The sequence below is a fragment of the Thamnophis elegans genome, chromosome Z (genome assembly GCF_009769535.1).
Source record: "Thamnophis elegans isolate rThaEle1 chromosome Z, rThaEle1.pri, whole genome shotgun sequence".
Taxonomy (NCBI): Eukaryota; Metazoa; Chordata; class Lepidosauria; order Squamata; family Colubridae; genus Thamnophis; species Thamnophis elegans.
The window spans coordinates 58,419,836-58,447,440 of NC_045558.1; the positions used below are offsets into that span (position 1 = coordinate 58,419,836).

Below are 27,605 nucleotides of genomic sequence, written 5' to 3' on the forward strand. Positions count from 1 at the left end.
AGAATAATGGAGTTTGATGCAATATTCCAAGTGTGGTCTGGGAAGGCATTATAAAGTGGTATTAATACTTCACATGATCTTTATTCTATCATTCTGTTAATACAGTCTAGGACTGTGTTCGGGTTTTTTGGCAGCTGCTGCATACTGCTGGTTCATATTTAAGTGATTGTCCACTAGGACTCAAAGATCTCTTTCACAGTTACTACTACCACCCATGTTTTCCCGAAAATAAGACCTGGTCTTATTTGCTTTTGGGCCCCAAAATAAGCACTAGGGCTTTTTTTTGGAAGGGTGTCTTTTTCCCATTTACGGGAGGCTCACTTCTGCTTGTTCGTGGTGGGGCAGGAGGCTACACAAAGTGCTAGTGCTGCCGCAGTGAGGCAGGTGATGGAGCTGCCCAACGCACTCCACACCAGCTTACTTTAGGACTCCCGTAGCCAGGCCATCCATGCCCGACACCTGCCTCATGTAAGTTGGTGCAGAGCAGGTTTTTAAGTAGGGCTTATTTTGGGAGTAGAGCTTATATTAGGTGCATGCGTAAAACATGCTATGTGTCAGCTTTGGAAGCCATATTAACACTGGATGTTTCTATGCTGCCACATTCTTGTGCCTGGGAAAGCAAGAGGGGGGATTTAGTAGAGAGGATGTTGTTAGATAAAATAGCATTCTACTTTTTGGTCAAGGTCAGGGTATTCCTGCATCTGGAGAAGGAGTGGTTGGAGTGATGTCTCGAGTTGGGACTGATTGGGATTGGACCATGTGATGAACTGATGGGTGCATTGGATGGATTTGGACTTTTGACACTGAGGGAAAACCCGGAACTCTGAGATTTGAGTTTTCCCAGATGTGCCTGTATACCTACTCTAAGAAATGGGAGCTTTGAGAAAATGCCTGTCTCGAAGTTTCATTGGAGTTGGGGTTTTCAGGAACCCTGACATTATGGCTTATTTTCTGGATAGATCTTATTTTTTGGGGGGGGGAGATATTGAGACAGATACCACCTATGCATTTGGTTTTTCTTGGCTAAATGTAGAACTTTCTGTAGAGATATACTTATTTTTTTATATAAAGGGCAACTCCATCTTCTCTTTTATTAGGTCTGTTTCTTTCATGCATTTTAAGCCCCTCTAGTTATATACAGTATTCCATTCATGGGTTTCATCCCAAATTTCTGTAATGGCAACAATGTCATATCTGCCTTCATCTACTTGGATTTCTAGTTCATCTTATTTATTTCTCATACTTTATGCATCGGGGTAAAGGCATTAGAGTCCTTTTTGACTGACGCTGTGTTTGTTTTCTACATTACCTGTTTTGTGTCTGAGTTCCCTTGAGCCCTACTATCTATTTGATTAGTGCACATGGTATTGTACATGCTTGGTTTTTTTTAACACCAATCTTAATATTCTTAATTGCACAAACATCTATGTTAGAAACACTTTGAACTCTATCAGTTCTGGGTTGCTGGGGAGAGAAATGTTTTATATCAATTAACTCTCTGTCCCCATTATTCAGTTTAAATGATTCTCCAGAAAACTCCTGAATTTAGTACTAAATAACTCAGTCCCTTTCTGTGGGATGTAAACCATTCATTTTGTAAACTTTTCATCAGGTAAACTGCAAACATCATGACTAACATAACCAAAACTTTACGTTTTATACCATTCCTTTAGTCACTTACTGAATTCCGCTTTACACCAACCTTTTCCTTTTTGCTTATATAAAGATAAAATCTCTGAAAAAGTAAGATTACAGCCTATCCTGATAAATTCCTGCCCCAAGCTCTGGAAATCACAGAAAGTACACTATATTGTACACTGTATTCGCTCACCCATCCACATAATCAGAAGCAGTTGTTAGCTAATACTTTTGGCAATATAGTGTATATCTTTTTTGTACAGGTTTATTAGTGCCAAGATGCACAACAACAACATCACTGTCCTTATGAGCATTCTTGATGATCTTAACAATGCACCTCTTTTCTCTGTTGGCAATAGCACCAGGCAGACATGTCACCTGTTTCAAAACCTTCACATCCTTTCCTAAATTGATACCTCTTGTAACTGAATCACCAAATACCAGGTGGCTTTTCTTTTTAGCTACTTTGCTCACCTAATTTGCAATACTTGATTCACAACTTCCCTTATCTAAAAAAATTTCTTCGTCACAAATCACAATCCACTGGTTAGTTGAGTCATCTCTGTCATTGTAAACAGCTAAGCCGGCCACCTTATATCCTTATTAAGTTCAGCAAGGGCACTGTATCTATTATGCAGGGACAAACCAAATGCTTTGTGCTTGTGGCCCACAGTTCTCACTCTGCTAAATCCAACAGTTGTCCACACTACACTTCTGCAGTGGTCAGTGTTGATAGCAAGGCAATTCAAAAGAACACACTGGCTAAGTTGGCCATCTAATTTCAGCCAGAAGAGTGCAATAAAGACTCTAGATAAGCAATAAGTCCACGTAAATTGCTTACAAATAAGACAGTATTCAAATTTGAAAAAAGGACCATGAAAGACAGCTGCAAAACAAGTGTAAACTAAGCTAGACATTCTAAAATAAGATTGTAATCACACAAGCACTTACCAAGGATGAATTACTGCTGTTTTCTGGTCAGAAGGTCAGTTGCCCTCACAATGAATAATTTCACAGTGTCAGTGCAAATAGATATTCTCTTACAGCCTTCCTGTTTTAGATTTAAAGTTGTATGATTTGTGTGCCATTAGTCATGTGGACCGCTACCTTATTCCACTGGACCCAGTCTCAGTCCTGTTGAAATTGCTGTGAGCTGGGTAATATTCCTAAAACTGTACTATATATGAAACAGTGAGCTAACTATGATTAATCCCTCATTCACCTTGTATCTGCATAATAAAAAATAATAGTTTTTCCTTTTCCACTATTTTATTCATAAATTAGCATTTCAATAAAAATAATTTCTTAATTATATTGACAATTACCAAACTGAATCATTTGTTAATGAGTCTATTTTTCTTCCTTTTTCATCCAAATAAATATCCACTTTAAGGTTTTCCTCTGTATCATGTGCTGAAGCAAAATTTGACACACTTCTGCATGGAATCCCCAGACAGCGCATAACTGAGACAAAAAGAAAGTTGTTAGCTCTCACTTCATTAGCTGCTTTACTGTCTTTATTAACAACCACTGCTTATTATAATGCCGAATTTTTAATTGTGTATGAATACTATTTTTAAAGGCATGGCTCATTGTACAAAAGAAGGCATATTAATATTAAAAGTATGGAATCTAACTATAGTAAAATAACTACAGTGCTGAATGGACCTTGATGGTACTTTTCAAGATTTTTATATGTCAGAAGAATTTGCTAGAATAGACCATATTTAACTCTGTCTCTTAATGGAAGTTAAACCTGGAAAATACTCAACTGCTTTTTGAAGTAAGTACAGTTATATCCAACACTATGGTTTCTCTCTAGAGTTAACTTTCTCCCTTGACTTTATTTCTGCGAACTCTGATTTGGAAACAACAAGATAGTCCCTCTCTGTGGTGGGATCAAACACACTTCTGTCCTGCCCAGATTAAGTTTATGATTAATCTTATTCTGAAAACTATTTCAACTTGACTAAAATGTATGTGACCTTAACAGCAATTTTATGACCATTTTAAGAAAATGACAAATGATTTCAGACATGGGTTTTTGGAAGACGTGCCTCATTATCTGCTTTATTATGTTTTTCTTTTTAAAGTATTTGATCTAGAATTTCAAATTATCTCTTGAGGTGGAATAATTGGGCTAACACCCATAAAATTTTATTTCCTCATAATAAATAGTAATTTCACTACTGGTAGTAGGTTATTCTCTATTAAATCCAAAAGCAAATATTCTATGATTTATAGCAGATTAACAAATAAGCCATGATGATAGGTATTGCAGTTTCAACAGGTTATAATGTTTCACCGATCTCATCTGCGCTTGCAGGCTAAGCAGAGTTAGATCTGGGTCACTTCTTAGATGGGAAACTATCAAGGAATGACAAGGCTAAGAAATTTTTCAAAATATTGCAGAAGACAATGCAAGCTTACATTTGTACTGTTTCCAAGAAAATTGCATGTTCTAAGGAGTTTTACTGAAGGGTGTACTTTATTTTTACAGATATTATGAAGGCTTTCTTTTTTGAAATCATTTACTCTTTCCTAATTTATTATACATTTAAAAATGTTACAGTTGAAATCTATATGGAAATAATACAGTTTTGCTGTCTGACTAAGGATGAGAGAATCTGCTGGATCAGATCAGAGAATCAATCTGGTCCACTTTCTTAATTCTAAGAATGTGTTTTAAGAACCTACAATCAGATCGTGAAGGTAGAATCCTGAATCCTGTTATCTTTCCTAGAATGTAGATCACTAAACTGGTTTATGAAAGTTTTGTTTATTTTCATACATAAAAAGTAATTAATAAATGCTTTCATAAAAACATGCAGGAAAAGCTTCTGCTTGGAGAAGTACATCTTACCTGTGGTAATCACTCCAGAGAAAACCCAACACTGACCATATAGGACACTTTTTTGTGTTCTGTAATATTGTTGCAAAATTGGGACACTTCCTGTCCAAGCCAAAGGAGCTGTACCACCAGTATAATGTCCAGTCCAGTTTGCATGCAGAATTCCACGATCATCTTCAGAATTAACCTAAGAAAGTGGTGTGGTTTTTTTTGGAAAAAGTTTTTTATTGTTTTAATTAAACAAAAAAAATATCTATATAAAGAATCATCTTTCATTGCATCTTGTAGAAAGCATGTCGATTGGTTAACAAATAGTTTTGTGCATTTCAACCACAATCATTACATATACTTCCTTCATATTGATTTATACAATTTACATCTGGAATATTCATATATTCTACTACCATCAATATATCACAATTCTCATTCAACTAAAATTATTTGAACGTGCTTTTTATCCGAAATCCTTTGTATTTAAAAAACATAACTACCTACTGGCATTTATTAGCAATTTCAATAAACCTCCTGTAATATTACACTTTGTGACATATTCTAACAAAGAAATTAATTAATAAAATATCTAAATATCCCCCCCACTGCCAGCACATGTAGATCTCATTAAACATTATCCGTTAACATTTCCTTGTTGTTATTGTAATTAATTAAAAATTATTTACTATATATACCACATCTCCACTTATCAGACCCAAGAAAAATTTCATTTTTGTATATAATCTAAACAAAAAGGTACTACTTAAAAAATTTATGCCTTTTCCCCAGGTCCCAATTTACAGTTTAGATCCAAATAGCTTTTACTAGTCAAAATTATTATTTCATTATTATCATCATTATTGTTATATGTAACTAAAGATTATTTACTGTTTATATCACCTCTCCTCTCAGCAGACAAAAGAAAAATTACCTCTTTATAGCAAATCTAAACAAAAATTTGTTAGATACATACATAGAAAAAAATTTTCTCCAGGTCCCATTTTGCTATTTATATCCAAGATGTTTTTACTAGTTAGAGTTATTATATCATTATTATTATCATAATGAATTACTTGTTAATGAAAAACACATTTAAAAACAATCTAAAGGAATCTACAAAGTACTAGAGTTCCTAGCTATTAGTCACCAAAAGTTAATTAAGTTTTTTTTCCATCAACAGTTCGTTTATCAGCCTCTGTCTTTCCAGTAGAACAGTCTTATTTCTTCTGTCAGTTGTTGCATCAAACCTCTTGTTACTTCTTTTATAAGATTTTTATAAACTTCTCTCAGCACTTTGTTTCTTAAAAGATCTCTCAGATAGTCTTGTTGCCCTTAAATTGGTATTAAAATTAACATGTCTTTAGTTGTCAAACATATTTCTAAAATGGTTTCTCTTCTTGACTCCATCATCATCAAGTCCCCCCCCCCCCATATCTTGAACAGGGGGATAGAGCTCCAGGGTATCGGATTTACTTTTACATGTTTTCTTCTTTGAAGTTTCACCCATGTATAGTCCATCAGTTAGATCATCTATTGGCTTATTTTGGTCTTCTCCATCTTTATTAGTTTCTTTAATTTTGGGGTCTCCAACTTCATCATCTTTTACTGTAGAGGACAATAGCCTATCCAACTTCTTGTCAAATCTCTGAAATCTTTCCAATATCTTTTGAATTCCAGCCAAAAAATCTTGAAAACTTAGGGTTCCCTCATCTGAAAATTGATACATGAAAATTGATTCCAGAAAATAAAAAAACAAGGAGAAAAAAGAAGGAGGAGTTCTAATATCTACTGCCACTTTAGCCTAAATCTCTTTTTTGTATATAATGTTATGTTTTGAATTGAATTAACCAGAATTTCTTTCATATTCCTCAACAAGGAAGGGATCTATCTTTCTCTTTCCTTTTTCCTCCCTTACCCAGAGTGTTTCAAAAAGACACCTGTGGAAAATCCCCGTCCTTGAAGGTTTTACAGTTACAGAGTCAGTAAGATCAAAAACAGAAAGAACAAAGGATGCAATGTTTAAAAAAAAAACAACCAAGTTCTGGCTTTCAAGTCGCAGATTCGATTTTACTTCCTTTTGTCTCAGGCTTGTAAAAAAACCAAAAATCTTTGAATGTCTTTAATGGGAATCAATGAGAAGTAATAAGAATTATTAGAATAAAAGAAATTTAAGTTCAAGCCAACAAGTAAGGCAGTTAAAAATAAGAAGACAAAAAAAAACCAGTTTATTCACTTGCGAAGAGAAACAGCAAACTTGCAATCACTTCAATCCACAAAACATCGTTACAAAGAAGAAAAAGGAAAAAGAAAACTTTCTAAGGCAGTCCATTAAAGATAAATTACGCCGCTTTGTTCTTTGCTTAAGGGACTAATTTATCTTTAAACAAAAGAATTCCTTTGGGCAATCATTCTCAAAGGAAAAATCTCACCAGATAGAAGCACTTTTGCTTTCACTGCCTTCTTTCTGGAGCCGTCTCCGACTTCGTCAGCATGGGGCTGTCTGTTGATCGCTAATTTGGAGAGCTTCCCTTGGGTCAATCAGGGACTTTGAGATGTCCCAGAGACCAGTAAGGCTTTGTCTCCCTGTCACCGTCTCTACGGGATGGCTTAGGTCTGTTGGGACCATGTAGCAATAAAAGAATCAGCGGCGGCCTTGGAGCATCAAGACCGCACGTCTGTATCGTTGCGACGTTGGCTCTGCAATCAACCTAAGAAAGTGTTGATGAGGATAAAACCTCCCATTCCTGTTTCTGTTTATAACATTATGAAATACCATCTTTCTTAAGGCTAGAAAGCATGCTGCATTTTCAATCTTAATAGTACAAAACATTCTTCATATAAATAAATAGAGGATGTGCTGGTATATTTTTGAAATTTAAAGGCAAAAAGTTCAAAGCTTGTGTTTCTAGTTATTTTTAGAATCATTAGATCTATGACTTTCATCCTTCCCCTATCATATATAATACTGAAATGATGTCAACTTGTGTGACCCGTCAAAACCGCGGTCCACAAAAGCGTGATCGACGAAAGCGCGCATTTGACGTCATCACAGCGCGACGAAAAAAATTAAAAATTGAAATAATAAAATTAAAGCAAGCCGATTCACATAAAGGTAAGGGTTAGGGTTAGGGTTAGGGTTAGGTTAAGGGTTAGGGTTAGGTTTAGAGCGTTAGGGTTACGTTTAGCGTTACGTTAAAGGTTAGCGTTAGGTTTAGCGTTAGGTTAAGGGTTAGGTTTAGGGTTAGATTTAGGCTTAGGTTAAGGGTTAGGTTTAGGGTTAGGTTTAGGGTTAGGTTTGGGGGGGTTACGGTAAGGTTTTCGCTTTATTTTTACATTTTTCGATCACAGCGCGATGTTTTCGTTGCGCTGTGATGACGTCAAATGCGCGCTTTCGTCGACCGCGATTTTGTCGTCCGCGGTTTTGTGGTGGAACCGTCAACTTGTGCCCTGTCATGTCTTCACATTTCAGAAAAAAGCTTTTAATATAAGCATTTCTACAGACACTTTCCCCTCCATTTGAAGCCCTTTTGCTTAGATTAACATAGTACATTTCAGAACAGGGTTTTTTGATTGCAAACAACTGGCTGCATAAAGAACTAGAAGACCATTATGCTGTAGTCATGTTACATGTACATAATATACAGCAGTTTGTGTGGAAAGTGGATAAGTGAAAGAATGCATGGCAAGAGGAAAAACACTAAAGTTAGAGTATAAGTTTGGAAGAAAATATTCTTCAGGCTGCTGCTTATGTGAAAGAAAAATACAACCATTATTTGTATTATTTGAATAGCATAGTGACAGGAAATCCAGAGTTAATTAAGTTCATTCAGAACAAGGAGTTTTAATATGTTCTCCTCCATTATAGAGAAATAACAAGGGCAGATCTGAACTTCCAGCTTTCTCCAGCCCAACATAACCCATTCACCACTTCTGGAGAACAGGAATACATGATATCACTTTCAATCCACTTCCAGGAGGCAGGTAATATAAATTCCAACAGTGCTCTCTGGCCATATGTTAAAAGGAGTATTTTATGCATGGTGGAGGCTCAAGTTAGAATGTCTAGTTTTCATGCTGTATTTACTTCTTTGTAAGCAACCCTATACATTCCCTTTTTTAAAAATTTTATTAACCATTTCCATAACATATAATCATATGTATATTATTACATAGACAATATCATGTTGTAAGAGAGGACAATATACATGTGCAATCATATTGCTTTAAAATCAAGCCTAGTATACTTCCCCCCCACCCGAGCCCCCGAGCCCCCACAACCTACCCCCCCCCGACTTCCCAGAACCCGTACATGGTATAGATATTTAACAACCACAGTCTAAGATATATTGATAAAAAATAAAAGTAAGAAGTTAATAACATCTTTGCGTTGAACTTAGCTCCTCCTTGCTAAACTAACTTTAAACAATTTAAGTCATTCCTCATCTTAAGCATAGGCTATCTGGAATTTCTTGGTCCCATATTTATTTTGTATATAATCGATCCATTTTTTCCAGTCTCGTTTATATCTCTCATTTGAATGGTCTTAAGATATGCAGATATTTTAGCCATCTCAGCCAAATTTGTGACTTTCAGTGTCCATTCTTGGATTGTAGGCAAATCTTCCTTCTTCCAGTATTGCGCCACCAACAGTCTTGCTGCCGTTATTAAATGCAAAATCAGGTTAACCTCTACTGCTGTACAGTCAGTAATTATACCTAACAAGAATAACTGAGGAGTAAATTTTATCCTTTTTTAAAGAATATTTTGTAAAATCCACCATATTTTTATCCAAAATGCTTTAACCTTTTGGCAAGTCCACCATATATGGAAGTACGTGGCATCAAGAGAACCACATCTCCAACATTTGGGTTGTAAATTCGAATACATAGAAGCCAATTTTTTAGGATCTAAATGCCATCTATAGAACATCTTGTAAAAATTTTCTCTCAGGTTTTGGGCTTGTGTGAATTTCACATTTCTTACCCAAATTCTTTCCCACGTATCCAACATTATTGGTTCTTCAATATTTTGAGCCCACTTTATCATGCAGTCTTTAACTAATTCTGTTTCTGAATCCATCTGTACTAATACATTGTATATCCTCTTTATATGCATTAAGTTTTGATCGCTTATTTGTTTAAATAGATTATCCTCAGCTTGGATAAAACCAATTTTTTTATCTATTTTCCACCTGGCCTGTAATTGCCCATACTGGAACCATGTTTGAGTTACCTTCTCCTCTTTTAGTACCTCTAAGGATTTTAGTTGTAGTACCCCCCTTTCCAGGGTAAGAAGCTGTCTGTAAGTAATTCTATCCTGTTTTTGTGCTATATTCATATTTTCTATTGCATGTCTAGGAATTGCCCACATGGGTATCTTGTCATTTAATTTATGTTGATATTTTTTCCAAACCCGCAATAAAGCATTCCTTAAAATATGACTTTTAAAATTTTTGTCCACTTTTTTGTTAAATAACAGGTAAGCATGCCAGCCATATACCAAGTCATGTACCTCAATATTCAGTATCCTATCATTGGTTAAATCGATCCAATCACTAATTACGGATAATACTACTGAGTCATAATATAATTTCAGATTGGGTAATTTCAAACCTCCCCTCTCACGTACATCTTGCATTATTTTTAACGTTACTCTTGGTTTCTTTCCTGCACATACAAATTTATTAATACCCTTCTGCCATTCTAAAAGATTCACATCTTTTTTAAGTATAGGTAACATTTGGAAAAGAAATAAAAATTTGGGTAGAATATTCATTTTCACTGCCGCTATTCTTCCCAACAAAGATAACTGCAACTTATCCCATTTTTTTCATCTCTATCTGTATACTATGCCAAAGTGGTTCATAATTATATTTATATAATTTCCCATTTGAGATTAAGATATTAACTCCAAGATATTTGACCTTTTTGACTATTTCACATCCTAACATTCCTCCTAGTTCTTCCTTTTGTTTAGTATTCATATTTATAGCTAATATTTTGGTTTTCCCTAAATTTATTTTAAAACCAGACACTTGACCATATTGATTAATCGTATTCATTAAGATCATACTAGATTCCTGCGGTTGATCCAATATTATAACCAAATCATCCGCGAAAGCACGCACTCTGTATTCTTGCTGCCTAATCTTAATTCCATTTAGACCATCCAAGCCCCGTATTTTGTTCAGCAATACTTCCAAAATTATAATAAACAATAGTGGGGACAAGGGACAACCCTGTCTTGTACCTTTTCCAATTTGAAAAGAGTCTGTTAAACTTCCATTGACTATAATTTGAGCCATTTGCTGTTGATATATTGCTTTAATTGATTGTAAAAAACTTTCTCCTATTTGCATTTTTTGCAATGTTTTCAACAGGAATTGCCAATTAACTCGATCAAAGGCTTTCTCCGCATCCAAAAATATGAACGCAGCAGGAATTTGATTGTTCTTTCCCAAATATTCTAATGCATTAATAATTAGTCTTACATTACTTTTCATTTGTCTCCCTTGAATAAAACCTGTTTGGTCACTGTGTATCAATTGTTGAATAACCAACATTAACCTGTTTGCTAGGATTTTGGTAAACATTTTATAATCTACATTAAGTAATGAAAGAGGTCTATAGTTTTTTGGTTGAGTAATATCTTGATCTTCTTTGGGTATCAGGGATATAAAAGCTGTCTTCCAAGATGGGGGCACCTTACCTTCCGTTGGAATCTTATTAAATAATTCTTTAAGAGGTTCTACCATTTCTAACTGTAGATTTTTATAGTAAGCCGCTGTCAAGCCATCTGTGCCTGGTGCCTTCCCTGCCTTTAACTGCTTAATTACCTGTAGAATTTCTCCTGAGGTTATTGGTTGATTCAATTTTTGCCTGTGCTCTTCTTTAACTAAGGGTATTTTCTCTTTATCTAAGTATCTCTCTATATCTAAACTGTTAATTTTATCCCCCTTATACAACTCTGTAAAAAATTCCCGGAAAGCCTTTTGAATCTCATGCTGTTGGAACACCTCCTTCCCTCTATAAATCAGTTTAGATATGTTTCGAGAGTTCTGTTTTTTCCTAATCTGATAAACTAACCATCTGCCAGGTTTATTTGCATTGCAGAAGGTATTGTGTTTTGCATATGACAAATTAGTAGCCACCTGATCAGAAATCAACATGTTAAATTGAGCCTTTGATATAATAATTGCTTCCTTAGTCTTTGTATCTCCTGGGTTTAGTGTTAACTCCTGCTCTTTCCTCCTAATTTCATCTTCCAATTCTGTTCATTTTACCCCTTGTTTATGTCTATGTGATTTATTTATATTTATCAAGACTCCTCTCGTATACGCTTTACTTGCACCCCATACAATTTCCATAGGTGTACCCTTATTCATATTAAAAACAAAGTATTCTGTTAACAATTTTTTACAATCATTAATATACTTTTCATATCTGAATAAATTTTCATTCAATCTCCAAGACCTTCTTGCCTGTGCCACCCCTCCCAACTCCATCCAAACTGGATTATGATCTGAAAAAACTCTAGCCGAAATCTTTGTCTTCTTCACCCTGGAAAGCAAATCATTAGTAATTAGTATAAAATCAATCCTAGAGAAAGATTGATGCCTATCAGAAAAGAAGGTAAAGTCATATTCTTCTGCATTTCTTTCTCACCAAATATCTCTCAATTCAAAGTCATCCATCATATCAAAAAAGGATTTAGGTAGCTTTGCTCGCGTCTGAGTGTTTGGGCGAGAAACTTTCTTGTCTCTCTTAGTATCTATAACACCGTTCCAGTCACTCAGTAGTATGCAGGACCTATAATCCCACTGTACTAATTTAGCATGAAGGTTTCCATAGAATCCATCTTGTTGTTGATTAGGAGCATAAATTCCCAAAATCAATGTCTTTTTCCCTTCTAATACCAGATCTAACGCGATGTATCTTCCATGGGGGTCTGCTTCAATTAGTTCAGCTTTCATGTCTTTTCTTAAGTATATAACTATACCGTTTTTCTTTTCCATAGCAGAAGCTATAAAATATTGGCCAAGTCTTGGGTTAATCAAATATTTTTGATCGGTTGATTTAATATGAGTTTCTTGCAAACAAATTATATCATTCTTGAACTGTTTAAGATAGTGAAATATTTTCTTTCTCTTTTGTGGAGAGTTCAATCCATTGACATTCCATGTTAGAAGCTTAATTGTCATTTTTTGTTTCCTGAAGCTTTTTTAGAGCCTCCTGTATAGCTTGTTTAACCTTTGGCCTGGCTCCTCCCACTGCTTCTAGACTGGTTACTGTAGCTTTTTGACCAATAGCAGGTGATTGTTGGAGTTGTTGCAAATTTGGATTGTTGCTCCATTCATCTGGTAGTCATACGGTTTGGTCTTTGTTCCATAGCTCCTTGTGCTTCTAGGAGAGAGAGATGATCCATCTTATCTGGTAGTTGTGTGGTTTGCTGTCTATCTTGTCCTTCTTGTGGTCTTTTTCTAGGTCCGGATGGTGCGGGATGTCCAGCCATCAAAATATTGTGATAAAAATCTCGAGCTTTCCATACTGAGTTGAGACGGTATCTTTGCCTGTCAAATGTGAGTGCTAGGCCAAATGCGTCCCATCTGTACTGTATCTGACGATTTCTGAGTTCTTCAACTAAAAAAGCATAATCTTTCCTGGATCTTAACATTTGAGGTGGTATCTCTTTCAAAACAGTCAATTCCTGACCCCCAATTTGAAGCTTAGTTTTATAGGACTCTTGTAGTATCGTATTTCTGATCTCTCTTGTGGTAAAATATATAACAATGTCCCGAGGAAGCTGCTTCTGCTTTGCCAGCCAAGAATTAACGCGATAAACTTTGTCAATTTGCCAGTCAAAATTACCCCCTGGTCTTCCCAACAGACTATCAAACGCTTCTGAAAAAATCTGTTTCAAGTTTTCCTGCTTGTCTTCATGCAAGCCCCTTAGTCTTAATGCCATTTCCATTTGTCTGTACTGTATCATAATAATTTCTTTTTCAGCATTTTCAACTTTTTGTTGCACCACCTCTGTTTTCGATGTCAAATTAATATTGGCTTCATTAAGATCATCTAGTCTATCCTCAATTCCGGAAACATGTTCTGTCAATACATTTACAATCCCCAACATATCATCTCTGATTTTAGAGACCTGGGTATCAATTTTATCAGACAGCTCCTTATGTGCCACGGATATCTCCTCTTTGAGCCCTTCTTTAAGTTCTTTAAATTTGGCTTCCACCTTTATTGTCTGAATGTTAAAAGACTCATTCAGTTCCTTCAAAAAGAATTCTTTCGTTAGTGGGTCACCTATAGGGGGCATAGAGAGCGGAGGCTGCAACTTTGTGCCAGGTATGGGTGATGTGCCAGAGCTTCTGGGAGCCGAGAGAGGCATCTTTAAATTAACATTTGGTTTAGAGGCCATTCCAAGTGTTATCTTTGCCCAATTAGTAAAACTCTGCTGGCCAGTTATACAACTGTGGAGCGAGGTAATAAATCACTCCTTTCCTTTGAGGTTTTAAAACTCCGTAGGGCTTTACGATGAGTTTCAAAAGGTAAACATTGTTACGAAGCAATTCAGCAAGCTCGTTGCCATTTTAAGTGTCTCTTTGTTAGCTAGCTAGGTTATCGGATGAAGGTCTTGTAAAAATGAAGCTAAGATTTGAACAAACAATTAAGGTTCTCGCATACGAGTCCTGCTCGCCTTGAAATCAATAAATCAAGCTTTGTTCTGAGAAAGGGAGAGCTTACTTCGTGCTGCAAATGCAGCTGGAATTCCCCGGCATGGAGACAGTTCTGCTCTCAGCTGGCCCCCCTCTCCTTGCAGACACACAAACTGCAAGGATCAGACGGCATTTTGTTCAACAGAACCCGCTCACCTCCTCCTCTTGCCTGAAGAGTAAGGTAAACAAACTGCCAGACGTCCGATAGATGATCGTCTGACAGATAACGCGACCAGGAATTCGGGAGCAGCTATATTAAGCTACTTCCATCAGTAAGCCCCTCCCATGGAACCCTATACATTCCTATTGAATACTAAAGTGGATGCTTGCTTTGTTTGGGTTAGTATTTGCTATCCTCCACTACCACTTTATTAATAAGTTTTTAAAGAAACTTAACAATAAAGATTAAAAAACTGGCCTTTTCTGATGGAATTATGCAGTGTGGATCTGTCTCCTTTTCCTCCTCCTATTTGAACCAGATGAGATTCATGAAAATTCTGCCAAAGGAAATTTCCTCTTCAAGCTCAGCTAATAGAAAAAAATGTAAAACTATACTGTTCTCTTATAGGTTTTATATTTTCCCACTTCAAGTAAACACATCACCAATTTTTGGTAATAGTGAGCACCAGAGACTATAAAACTAGTATGCTATGGGTTACCTGCAGATACTTTGAACTTCGATTCTCTGCCCCAGTTAATAGAGCCATAGGGAAGTGAATCCAAGAGTTGTAGGCTAAAATATCAGTCAGGCACCAGATTTACACTTCTAGGTTAAAGTTCAGATTGATGGGAAGATTAGTTTTACTGATTTCTGTTTTGTGATTTACAATTCACAGATTAGCATAAAGCATTTTTAATGACATACCAAAGCTGACATGACCCTGGAAATGATCACCGGATCCTTTTTAGCACTCGCCTTGAGCTGACTCTTGTCCAGAAGATAGATACAGCAATCCAAAATATCATCTTCAAACTGTTTTGTAGTACAAGGCAAAATATGATTATTTAAGTTTTTCACCACTGGAAAAATAATCTTTTTTTAAAACATAATTATTTTCATTTGTCAAAAAGAATAAAATACAAAACAGAAAAACAAACATCCAACATGAACAATGAAAAAAAAGGCAAAAAATGATTATTTAATGTTCTTCAATGCTGGAAAAATAGTTTCTTAATTCAGTCAACAGTAACTTCATAAGTTTCAAATGTGAAGTCTGCTCTGTTACCACCAGTAAAAAATAGTTTGATATAACAATAACTGCTGCTGCTGTTGCTACTACTACTACCAGTACTACTACTACTATACAAATAAGTATACAAATATATAGTGATTGAAAATAAAGAAATAATTATCTGTTATTACAAAGCAAGCCCAACAAGAAGAGGATATTTGAAAAGAATGCACCAGTTTTGGAAAGAACAATATCCAGAATCAGAAATAACAGAACAGAGGCTAGTGGATCAACATCGATTTATAATACAAAATAAAGTATTCACAGAAGCAGAATTGGAAGAACTGCAAAGATTCAACCACAGCAAAGAAATCAAAGCCTTGCCAAAAATAATTCAGAATGTAGAGGCAAACCAGGGAAAGTTGGTAGTAGAAAAATCCAACAGAGATATACAATTGTTTTCATTTAGAAACCAGGCACCCACTCCTCTGCCACAGAAAGAACAAAATCCTGTAACGAAATAAGTAAAAGAACTGAAATAAAGAATAACTGAATATCTAAAACAGCATAAAAACATCAGAATAAGGCTGCCTGCCTTGAAGCTTGTTCCAAAGAAACAGCTAGCATAAGCATTAAAAGATGCAAATACTGCAATATCAAACATAAGCAGGCTTCTGGGCATTTCACCAGCTGAGAGCCCAGTGCAGGGGCAGGGGTGGTGGTGGTGGTTATTAGGAAAAGTCTCAGACCTCAGGAGGTCACTGTGCTTCAGATAGGCAGGTGTGAGTCCCTTTTTGTGAGATGAGGCCTTGTTATGTACCTGTCTCCCTGCTATGTTTCATTGGCCCTACCGGAGCTGCTGGATGTGTTAGCTAGATTGGCGGTTGATTTCCCCAGGCTGATGATCCTGGGGGATTTCAATCTGCCTTCCATTGGCGAGATATCTAAGTCAGCTCAGGAGTTCATGGCTTCCATGATGGCTATGGACCTAATTCAGTTAATTCAAGACCCCACCCATAATGGGGGACACACGCTCGACCTGATTTTTGTCTCAGGGCAGTGGATGAATGATCTAGATTTAGGGGATATTTCTATCCAACCCTTGTCATGGTCGGATCATTTCCTCATCAAGCTTAACTTCCATTCTGCTACCCCTCACTGCAGGGAGGCGGAACCAACTAGATGGTTCCGCCCCAGGCAGCTAATGGACCCTGAAAGGAGTTTGGGACTTTTCCTGAATTCCTTGCTCACAACTCGACTGAAGCCCTAGTGGAAGCCTGGGATAGGGCGGCCACTGGGGCTTTGGATCGTGTTGTGCCTTTGCGGCCTCTGAACCGGTGTCGATCCTGGGTAGCTCCCTGGTTTACCGAGGAGCTCTGGGAGATGAAACGCCAGAAAAGACACCTAGAGAGTGGTTGGAGGGCCAGCCGGTCCGAATCTGATCGAACACTAGTAAGAATTCATATTAAATCCTACTTAGTGGCGATAAAAGCGGCAAAACGGCAACATTTTTCCACTCTTATCGCATCCGCAGATAACTGCCCAGCCGCCCTGTTTAAGGTGACCCGCTCCTTACTTAACCAAGGAACTGGGAAATACCACTTGCAGGGTAGGGCTGAAGAATTTGTTCAGTATCTGCAGGATAAAATTGCTCAGATCCGGACAGGCTTGGACTCTGACTGGGTATATTCGGGCGAGTCGACAGGGATGAATCTTGTGGAGACCATCTGGGATGAGTTTGACCCTGTGACCCCCGAGGGCATGGACAGGATTATGGGGAGACTCAGTGCTGCCACTTGTGTGCTGGACCCGTCTCCCTCTTGGTTAGTCTCGGCTTCCCGGGAGGTGACACAAGGCTGGCTCCAGGCGATTACCAGCGCTTCGTTGAGAGAGGGGTTCTTTCCCCCTTGAAGGAGGCGATGGTGAGGCCCCTCCTTAAGAAGACTTCCCTGGACCTAGCTTCTTTAGCCAACTATCGTCTGGTTTCCAACCTTCGCTTTGTAGCGAAGGTTGTCGAGAGTGTGGTAGCGCATCAGCTTCCCCAGTACCTGGATGAAGCTGTCTACCTGGATCTGTTTCAGTCGGGTTTCAGGCACCGGATACAGCATGGAGATGGCATTGGTCATGTTGGTCGATGATCTCTGGCGGGCCCGGGACACAGGCTGCTCCTCTGTCCTGGCCCTATTAGACTTCTCAGCGGCTTTCGATACCATCAACCATGGTTTCCTACTGTGACGACTCAGGGGGTTGGGAGTACGGGGCACCATTTTACGGTGGTTCTCTTCCTACCTGTTGGATCGGTCACAGTTTGTATTGACTAGAGGGCAGGGATCGACCCCGAGGTGCGTCACTTGTGGGGTGCTCCAGGGGTCGGTTCTCTTACCCCTCCTGTTCAACATATATATGAAACCACTGGGTGAGATCATCCATGGTTTTGGGGTACAGTATCATCAATATGCTGATGATACCCAACTTTTCATTTCTACCCCAAACCACCCAAACGATGCCCTCAACGTACTGTATCGATGCCTGGAGGCTGTGCAGATCTGGATGGGGAAGAACAGGCTCAAGCTCAATCCCTCCAAGACTGAGTGGCTGTGGTTTCTGTCATCCCGATTTGTGCATCTTGTTCCATCTTTGATGATAGGGGGAGAAATTTTAGCCCCCTCAGAGAGGGCCCGCAATCTGGGCGTCCTCCTGGATACGCAGCTTAGTTTAACACCTTAGAATACCTTACGGGCGTGACCGGGGGGGCTTTTACCAGGTTCGCCTGGTACGTTATTTGCACCTCTTCCTGGATCAGGATGCTCTGTGCACAGTCACTCATGCCCTCGTCCTTTCTCGCCTGGGCTACTATAACGCTCTCTACATGGGGCTGCCCTTGAAGAGCACCCAGAGGTTTCAACTGCTCCAGAATGCAGCTGTGCGGGTTATCATGGGGACACCTAGGTGCTCCCATGTTGCACCCCTTTTAGGCGACCTGCACTGGTTTCCGGTTGTCTTCCAGGTGCGATTCAAGGTACTAATTATGACCTTTAAAGCGCTCCATGGCTTAGGCCCAGGATACCTGCAAGACCACCTACCGGTAGCTTCCCACTGTCCAGTGCGATCCCACAGAGTTGGCCTCCTCAGGATGCTGTCGGCCAGATAGTGTCAGCTAGCGACCCCCAGGGGGAGAGCCTTCTCTGTGGGAAAGCCTTCCCTCTGGAATGAGCTGCCCCCAGAGCTTCGTATAATCCCCAACCTCTGGTCCTTCTGACGCACCCTAAAAAGTGGGCTTTTCCAGCCTGGCCTGAACAAAACAAAACAAATTATTGATTATTGTTAATTTTAATCGATTTTTTTAAAAAAACATTATTGTTAATCTTAATTGGGTTTGTTTGGGATATTCTATTTAACTTTTTTAAACTTTTGTAATATGTGTTTTTTTTAATGTTGTATGCTGCCCTGAGCCCTTGGGAGAAGGATGGCATATAAATCCAATAAACAAACAAACAAACTGGTTTATTCCCACTCATTGGCAAGCAGTTTAACACATACAACAAGGAGGTGAAATTGATGAGTGGCTAACATCTGCAAAACCTACCTGATAATGAAAGATCCAGCAAAAGGGGCAGCACCAGGCAACTACAGGCCAATTACCTGCTTACAAACAACTTTCAAGTTGTTAACTGGTGTGGTAGCTGATGCAGTCCAAGAGCATCTAGCTGAAAACAATCTCTTTTCACCTGAGCAGAAAGGAAACCTCGCCAATAGCAAAGGAACAAAAGATCAACTCCTAATTGACAAAATGATTTTGGAAAACTGCAAAAGAAGGAAGATCAACCTGAATGTAGCATGGATTGACTACAAAAAAGTATTTGACTCTCTGCCACATGACTAGATAATCAAGTGCCTAGAAATAACAGGAGTCAGTAGAAACATCAAAAGCCTTGTGCAAAGATTGATGGCACAATGGAAGACACAGTTGCAGTTGAATGATGAGAGACTTGGAGAAGTTAATATCAAGAGAAGTTAATATATTTCAAGGAGATTCACTATCACCGCTACTATTTGTTATGGCATTGTTTCCTCTGTCAACAATACTGAATAACTCAGGACATGACTATCAAACATCAAAAATACCTGCCAGACTATCCCACATTCTTTACATAGATGATCTGAAGCTGTATGGAAAAACACTATCTGAAATAGAATCGCTTGCCACACTCACTATCAAACATGGAAAAATAGTGAAAACTGAAGGAATCAAGATGCCCCATGAAATAACATTAAGATTCTGAATGAAGATGATTACTACAAATACATGGGTATCGTACAAGCTGATAACATCAAGCACACTGAAGTCAAGAAAAAGATTAGAGGTGAATACATCAAGACAGTAAAAAAGATCTAAAGTCCAAACTCAATGGAGGAAATACCATCAAGTCAATCAACACCTGGGCAATACCAGTCATTAGATACACAGCTGGAATAATGAACTGGACTCAAACAGAATTAAAAGCAATGGATAGGAAAACCAGACAAATAATGGCAATGAATCGTGCCCTTCATCCTCGCAACAACATTGACAGACTCTACCTACCAAGGCAAATAGGTGGGCGTGAAATGTTGCAAGTACATCAGATAGTTGAAGAAGAAAAAGGGACTTTGGAAGAATAGCTGAAGAACAATGAAGAAGATCACTGAAGTTAGTATGCAAGGAAGGCTTGCTGACTACTGGAGAGACCAAACTGGCCTACAAGAAAGACCAAATGAAGTACATTAAAAAAATAGCAGAGAAAGTAGATAATACCAAGACCTGGCAAAAGCTAAGAGCAGGAAAGTTAAAGAAAGAGACTGAAGGATTAATTCTGGCTGCACAACACCAAGCCTTAAGGACAAATGTACCATATTTTTCAGAGTATAAGATGCTCTGAAGTATAAGATGCACCAAGCTTTTGGGGAAGAAAACAAGGGAAACAATTTGCCTTCTTGCAGCAAGCAGCAAACAGTATAGATAGACGATATACACTGTTTGTAGTGTTACGACTATACATGTACAGATGCTGTTTCAATTAATGTGGCTTTCTGGAAGTTTACGTTAGTCTCTGCTATTTAAAAAAAGACACAATAGAATTGGGCCTCTTCAGATCAAGCATTTATTTTAAAAAGCTTCTTCATTTTGTTGTCTAGAACAATAATAAAGCAGCCTTTAAAAAATAAATCTAATAATTTGAACATTCTATAGGCATTTATAGTTATTGACTTACCTCCTTGCAGCAAATAGCCTGTTTCAGTTTAGTCTGATTAAAAGGAAAAAAATCTGCCTTTTCCTCCCAGCAATTTGCCTCCTTGCAGCAAACAGCAAACAACCCATTTCACTTCCAATTTCAGTCTTTAGCATAGGCCTCCCGATGATCAGCTGTTTCAGACTGCAGGGATTTCCATAGCCTATTGCTGCCTCCACAAGCCCCATTTTCCCTTTTCCAGCAAGGAGTTTAATTGCTGGAAGGCAGAGGCCAAAGGGTGGGGTCAGTGGGTGAGCGGGGCTACATTTGGTGTATAAGGCGCACCCAAATTTTCACCCTTTTTTGGGGGGGGCGGCAAAGGTGCATCTTATACTCAAAAAATATGGTATACAAAGTCAGAATTGAGAAGATAGCAACAGACAGTAAGTGCTGCCTATGCAAAGAAGCTGAAGAAACAGTGGACCACGTGGTAAGCTGTTGCAAGAAGATTGCACAAACTGACTATAAGCAGTTGCATGAGAAAGTAGCAACAATGGGGCATTGGAAGATCTGCAAGGAATATCATTTGCCTGAAAGCAAGAACTGGTGGGACCATAAAATAGAGAAAGTCATAGAAAATGAAGAAGTTAAAATGCTCTGGGACTTCAGAATCCAGACAGACAGGCACCTGCCACATAGTTGACAACAGTTGTCAATAAGAAATACAAAAAAGCCTGGATAGTGCATGTGGCAATGCCTTGAGACAGCAGAATAGAAGAGAAAGAACTGGAGAAGATAACAAAATACAAAGACCTACAAAAAGAAATAGAATGACTATGGCAAAGGCAAGCAAGGGTAGTACCAATAGTAATAGGCACCTTGGGTGCAGTCCCAAATCAACTGGCACACCGCTTGAACACCATAGGCCCAGGATGGCAAACCTATGGCACGTGTGCCAAAGGTGGTACACGGAGCCATTTGTCAGGGCACGCAAGGTGTTGCTGTTAGCTGGCCAGCGGGCATGCGCGTGCTAGCTAGTTGAGTTCAGCCTTTTTTAAAGCCATTTTTTGCCCTCCCCAGACTCCAGAGGCTTTATAGGAGCCTGGGGAGGGCATAAAGAGCCCCCGGCCTTCCGGAGGCCCTCCGGAGGCCCTCCAGAGGCTTCATGAGCTTCCCTGAAGCCTCCGGAGCGCAAAACGACAGCCGTATGGGCAAACTGGAAGTTCGGGAAGGGACTCCGGAGGCTTCAGGGGGTCCCTGAAGCCTCCGGAGACCTTAAACCGGCCCTATGAGCAAACCGGAAGTGACTTTCGGTTTGCTTGTAGGGTCGTTTTTAGTCCTCTGGAGGCTTCAGGGAAGCCTTCTGAAGGTCCCTGAAGCCCTCCAGAGGGCCTCCGGAGGAGTCGGGATGCTGTTTTCGTCTTCCCCAGGCTCCTATAAAGCCTCTGGAGCCTGGGGAGAGCAAAAAAAGCATGCAAAAAAGGGGGGAGCACCTCTCATGCACGCATGTGCACTGGGGGAAATCGCACATTGCATTATGGGTGCAGCACACCCGTGCACGACCCCCTGCGCTCTCCCTTCTGGCACATGAGCCAAAAATGGTTTACCATCGCTGCCATAGGCATTGGCAAATTTGCCATCAATCAATTGCAGAAGGCGGCTTTACTTGGAACTGCTTCTATCCTGTAACGATATCTGTAACACCATCAAATATCCAGATTTGCCTATCCCAGGTCCTTTGTAAATGTCAAACCCAAACTGAACACCTGGCTGACTGTGCATGATTAACAACAACAACAACAACAACAACAACAATGATGATGATAATAATCAGTTGACAGAGTTTTATGTTTAATGAATACAAACACCAACAGATATTGCTCAATTAGCTGAGAAAATAAAGCATCAAATGGAAGATGCTGAAAGAACACGTTTGCCAAAGCTGAACCAAGTGAACCGGAAAGAATTGAGAAAGGTACTAAAAAAGGTCAATGAGGCTGTGCAAACCATTCAAACTACTACATTATCTGAAACAAACCAGCTGATGTATGCAGCAGCCTTCATAACCACCAAAGAATTGGGTTTGAAAATACAAAAGAACCAAAGAGGCAAGAAGAGGAAGCCTAAGTGGAAAATTCCATTGGAATTGAAGATCAAAAAACTTGAGCAACTTGAAGAACCTAAGGCAAGGTCAGCTAAAGAACAAGCAAGTCAAAAGCAGCTTGGAAGCAAGATATGATTTGGAGAATAAAGAGATTGCGATAGTAATTGAAGAGCTGAAGCAGAGGGTTGCTGCCGTTGCTAAAAAGATTAAAAGATATGAAAACCGAGTAACTCAATTCAAGGAAAACTCACAGTTCAGAGCAAATCAGCACCAGTTTTATAAGAGCTTAGAAAGTGAAGATGGAGTAACAAAAATGAAAAGCCTGATAAAGAGAAAGCTCTGAAATTCTGGAAGAATTTGTGGGAAAACAACAAGAAGCACAACAGAAATGCAAAATGGATCAAACAGATTGAGGACTCTATTAAAGTGCATAAAATGGAAGATGTGAAAATAACAAATGAAATGGTGCAAAGACAGTCAAGAAAAAGGAAGAACTGGAGAGCACCTAGACCAGATGAGTTACATGGCTTCTGGTTAAAGGTACTTACAAGTGTGCACAAAAGATTGGCAGCCCAAATGAACCACATCTTAAAAGGATGAAAAGGATGAATGGATGACAACTGGAAGGACATTTTTGATCCAAAAAGATAAAGGAAAAGGAAAGGATCCTGAAAACTATAGGTCAATCACCTGTTTGCCAACAACATACAAGCTTCTAACTGGTATCATTACAAACCAAATTTACTTGGAAACTTGGAAAGAAATAACTTGCTTCCTGTAGAACAGAAAGGATGCTGCAAAAATTCAAGAAGAACAAAGGACCAACTGCTGATTGACAAACTAATACTAAAGAATTCAAAGAAAAGACGAACATGGCTTGGATAGACTATAAGAAAGCATTTGATTCAGTTCCCCATAGCTGGATCAAGAAATGCCTGAAAATCTTTGGCAGCAACATACAAAAATTCATGGAAACTTCAATGAACCTCTGGAAAATGAAGCTTATAGCTAATGAAGAAGTACTGGGTGAAGTTGAAATTAAACGAGGCATTTTCCAGGGTGATTTCCTTTCACCCCTAGTTTTTATACTCTCAATGCTACCACTGACAATCATTTTGAAGAAGATGAACTATGGATACGAACTTGCAAAGAAAAGACTGAAAATTTCGTACATGGTGTACATGGATGATTTGAAGCTGTTTGGTAAAACAAAAACTGAATTGAATTTATTAATTGAAAGCACAAAAGAATTTAGCTAAGACATTGGTATGCAGTTTGGAATTGACAAATGTGCAACAATGGCAACCAAAGCAGGCAAGGTCATAGAAGATGATGGAATAGAACTTGAGAATGTAGAAACGATAAAGGCAGAAAAACCAGAAGAAGGCTACAAGTACTTGGGGATTTTAGAGGGCTCTGATTTAATGCATAATAAAGTCAAGGAATTAACTTCAGCCAAGTACATTCAACGAATTCACAAGATATTAAAGTCCAAATTGAGTGGAGGAAACATCATAAAAGCCATAAATACCTGGGCTATATCTGTGATTCTATACTCTTCAGGAATAATTGATGGACCCAGATGGAGTTGGACAGGTTGGACAGAAAAACAAGGAAGCTTATGACAATGAATCATGCTTTGCACCCTAAAAGTGATGTTGACCGATTATATCTACCAAGAGCAGAGGGTGGTCAAGGACTCCTACAAAGTAAAACAGACTGTGGAAGAAGAAAAACACAGCTTGAATGATTACATCCAGAAAAGTGAAGAACCAATGATTACGGAAGTAAATAAAGGAGGCCTTTTAAAGACAACTGTCAAAAGCTGAATATAAGAAAGAAGTAATTGAGAAGCAAGCTGAAAATTGGAAAAACAAGGCTATGCATAGCCAATACTTGAAAAGTATTGAAGGCAAAGCTGACCAAAAGCTAACTTGGAACTGGTTAAGATCAGGAGCACTGAAAAAAAGAAACAGAAGGCTTTATTTTGGCAGCTCAAGAACAAGCCTTAGCCACAAACTGCATGAAGGCAAAAATTTAACATGTTACCACCAACAGCAAATGTTGCCTCTGTAATGAGAAAGACAAGACAGTTGACCACTTGATGAGTGGGTGCAGCAAAATTTCACAAACTAACTACCTACAATGCCATGACCCCGTTGCTAAAATCATTCACTGGAAATTGTGCCAAAAGTTTGGATTTGAGTACAGCAAAAACCACTGGGACAATCAGGTTGAGAAGGTTTTAGAGAATGAGAAAGTCAAGATCTTGTGGGACTTCAGAATTCAGACTGACAGGCACTTGGCCCACAACACACCTGACATAACAATAGTTGAAAAGAAAAAAGTATGGTTCATTGACATTGCAATACCTGGAGATGCACGAATTGAAGATAAACAGCAAGAAAAAATCACAGTACCGGGACCTGCAAATTGAAGTTGAACGACTGTTGAAAAAGAAATCGTGTGTTGTCCCGATTGTAATTGGAGCCCTTGGAGCAATACCTAAAGGGCTACCTCACTATTTGGAAATTTTAAATTTATCAGACTTGAACATTCTGATTCTACAAAAAAACCACCCTACTTGGAACAGCTTATATCCTCCGATGTTACCTCAACAGTTCCTAGGTCCTTGGTTAGGACTCGAGCTGTTGAGCTACCAACCAGCCCCAAAGGCTGTGAATCTCACCAAAGATTAACCAAATAATAACAATAATAATAATAATAATAATAATAATAATAATAATACGAAAATACGTTATGATGTCCTAGGCCCCTGGGTGGTAGTTCCAGTGGTAATTGGCACACTGGGTGCTATTCCAAAAGCACTGGAATTACATTTAAAACAGTTAAAAATTGACAAAATCACCATCAGTCAAATGCAAAAAGCCGCACTGCTTGGATCTGCACGCATATTACGAAAATACGTTACGACGTCCTAGGCCCCTGGGTGGGGCCCGACTAGTAACCAATGCCAAATCCGGCGAAACAACTGGCCACTGTGATACAATTGTATAATAATAATAATAATAATAATAATAATAATAATAATAATAATAATAATAATAATACGAAAATACGTTATGATGTCCTAGGCCCCTGGGTGGGGCCCGACTAGTAACCAATGCCAAATCCGGCGAAACAACTGGCCACTGTGATACAATTGTATAATAATAATGATGATGATGATGATGATGATGATGCAAAAAGCCGCACTGCTTGGATCTGCACGCATATTACGAAAATACATTAGGACATCCTAGGCCCCTGGGTAGGGCCCGACTAGTAATCAATGCCAAATTTGGTGAAACAACTGGCTGCTGTGATACAATTCTGCTGTTGTGATATTATTATTATTATTATTATTTGCAACAACAGAATTGTATCACAGTGGCGAGTTGTTTCGCTGGATTTGGCATTGATTACTAGTTCAGCCCCACCTAGGGGCCTAGAACGTCATAACATATTTTCGTAATATGCGTGCAGATCCAAGCAGTGCGGCTTTTTGCATTTGACTGATGGTGATTTTGTCAATTTTTAACTGTTTTAAATGTAATTCCAGTGCTTTTGGAATAGCACCCAGTGTGCCGATCACCACTGGAATTACCACTGCTGGTTTGTGCCATAGTCATTGAATTTTGATTTTTAAGTCCTGGTATTTCGCGATTTTTTCATATTACTTCTCGTTGACCCTGCTATCCTGGTATTGCAATGTCTATGATTGTAACCAGTGTGATGTCTGATGTATTATGCGCCATTATTATTATTATTATTATTACTATTATTATTATACAATTGTATCACAGCGGCCAGTTGCTTCGCCGGATTTGGCATTGGTTACTAGTCGGGCCCCACCCAGGGGCCTAGGACGTCGTAACGTATTTTTGTAATATGCGTGCAGATCCAAGCAGTGCAGCTTTTTGTATTTGACTGATGGTGATTTTGTCAATTTTTAACTGTTTTAAATGTAATTCCAGTGCTTTTGGAATAGCACCCAGTGTGCCAATTACCACTGGAATTACCACTGCTGGTTTGTGCTATAGTCGTTGAATTTCGATTTTTAAGTCCTGGTATTTTGCGATTTTTTCATGTTCCTTCTCGGCGACCCTGCTATCACCTGGTATTGCAATATCTATGATTGTAACCTTGTTTTTCTCAACCAGTGTGATGTCTAGTGTATTATGCGCCAGTATTTTGTCCGTTTGTATACAGAAATCCCACAAGATCTTGATTATTATTATTATTATTATTATTATACAATTGTATCACAGCGGCCAGTTGTTTCGCCGGATTTGGCATTGGTTACTAGTCGGGCCCCACCCAGGGACCTAGGACGTCGTACCGTATTTTCGTAATATGCGTGCAGATCCAAGCAGTGCGGCTTTTTGCATTTGACTGATGGTGATTTTGTCAATTTTTAACTGTTTTAAATGTAATTCCAGTGCTTTTGGAATAGCACCCAGTGTGCCAATTACCACTGGAATTACCACTGCTGGTTTGTGCCATAGTCGTTGAATTTCAATTTTTAAGTCCTGGTATCTTGCTATTTTTTCATGTTCCTTCTCGGCGACCCTGCTATCACCTGGTATTGCGATGTCTATGATTGTGACCTTATTTTTCTCAACCAGTGTGATGTCTGGTGTATTATGCGCCAGTATTTTGTTGGTTTGTATACGGAAATCCCACAAGATCTTGACCATCTGATTTTCGGTGACTTTTTCAGGCTGATGTTCCCACCAGTTTGTTGCTGTTTTAATATTATAATTTTTGCACAAATTCCAATGGATCATTTGTGCTACTGAATTGTGCCGCAATTTATAATCAGTCTGCGCGATTTTTTTACAGCAGCTGAGTATGTGATCAACAGTTTCATCAGCTTCTTTGCAAAGTCTGCAATTGGCATCATCAGAGGATT

At 38.6% G+C, this 27,605-nt stretch overlaps 1 protein-coding gene across 4 annotated transcripts in view; it reads right to left on the bottom strand.

Annotated features, from left to right (window-relative positions):
• The window catches only part of TGM4 (transglutaminase 4), a 163,805-nt gene that overhangs the window by 9,406 nt on the left and 126,794 nt on the right, over positions 1-27,605 (bottom strand). For all 4 annotated transcript variants that reach the window (XR_004256901.1, XM_032235683.1, XM_032235682.1 and 1 more), the window contains 3 exons: positions 15,070-15,177; positions 4,502-4,676; positions 2,964-3,102 (listed from right to left, as the gene is read on the bottom strand). Coding sequence is in view for 3 of the 4 variants with exons in the window: in XM_032235683.1 (XP_032091574.1) it covers positions 2,964-3,102; positions 4,502-4,676; positions 15,070-15,177 (422 nt within the window). In the remaining variant the exon portion in view is untranslated. The remainder of the gene's footprint in view (positions 1-2,963; positions 3,103-4,501; positions 4,677-15,069; positions 15,178-27,605) is intronic.